General features: G+C 54.8%; 1 protein-coding gene across 2 annotated transcripts in view; it reads right to left on the bottom strand.

Moving 5' to 3' along the window:
* The window catches only part of Angel2 (angel homolog 2), a 19,065-nt gene extending 18,790 nt beyond the window's left edge, over nucleotides 1-275 (bottom strand). For both annotated transcript variants that reach the window (XR_003710396.1, XM_028760501.1), the window contains exon 1: nucleotides 83-275. Coding sequence is in view for 1 of the 2 variants with exons in the window: in XM_028760501.1 (XP_028616334.1) it covers nucleotides 83-141 (59 nt within the window). In the remaining variant the exon portion in view is untranslated. The remainder of the gene's footprint in view (nucleotides 1-82) is intronic.
* Nucleotides 276-893: the final 618 nt, after the last annotated feature.

Below are 893 nucleotides of genomic sequence, written 5' to 3'. Positions count from 1 at the left end.
CCCGCGCCCTGCCGCCCCGCCCCGCCTCCCCGCCCGCCCCTCCAGGTCCCTCCCTCCTTCCCGCCTGCCGCTCGCAACTGACCGGCCTCGTCCCGCTACACAGCGGCCGTAGCCCCTCCTCACACAGCGCCACGTCTCCATCTTGGCTCTCTGTGAGCCCTCAACGCTCGGGCCCGCGGCTGCGCCTCAGCCCCGGACACTCGCTGGGCCCTACCGGATCCCCATTACTCTGCTCGGGGGCCGGTCGCTAGGCATGCCGGGAGGAGCAGCTAGCCGCAGGCCCGATCGCCATCTTGCCGTCTGGGGCAATTCCTTAAGTAGCGCGACACCGGGCATGCGCAGAGCACGTGCGGACAGCCATTTCCGGGTAGGGCGGAGCTCCCGGCCTCCTCTTAAAGAAGCCGAAGGGCAGCCTTCTTGAGACCTAGAAGCAGGAGCTGCAGGAGACCTAAAGTGTTTTTATGTGCTTGGGTAGATAAAAAAGGCAGAAAACCACGTTGAGGGAATACTATTCTGTGGGTTCTCGTAGAACTTTACAATTGACTTTGTGGACATCTCAGAGAACCCACTTGTACGCTAGTGTGTTGATTATCCGTGTCTGTCAAATCTAGTTTAGCGTTTTTTTGGAAAACAAATGGAGACAGGACAGGAAGATTAGAGAGGCAGAGGTACCGGGAGCCAGAGTCGCTGCTTGCCTAGGTTATTTGGTAGAGCTGTATAGCTGTGTTTAGTAGTTTCTTGGGAAGTTTTGTTCCTTGTGTTAATTTTGAGATATTTTATCCTCGGTGTATATTTGGTTCTCTTTATCTGCAGTGGTTATATTGTGTAGACTTGACAGGAATACTGAATTAGTGAATTCTGAGGAAAGCTAGTCTCAGATCTCCAGATCTGTG

This window comes from Grammomys surdaster, unplaced genomic scaffold, assembly GCF_004785775.1.
Source record: "Grammomys surdaster isolate TR1022 unplaced genomic scaffold, NIH_TR_1.0 130, whole genome shotgun sequence".
In the NCBI taxonomy this organism is placed as follows: Eukaryota; Metazoa; Chordata; class Mammalia; order Rodentia; family Muridae; genus Grammomys; species Grammomys surdaster.
This window is presented reverse-complemented; position numbering and strand designations above follow the sequence as displayed.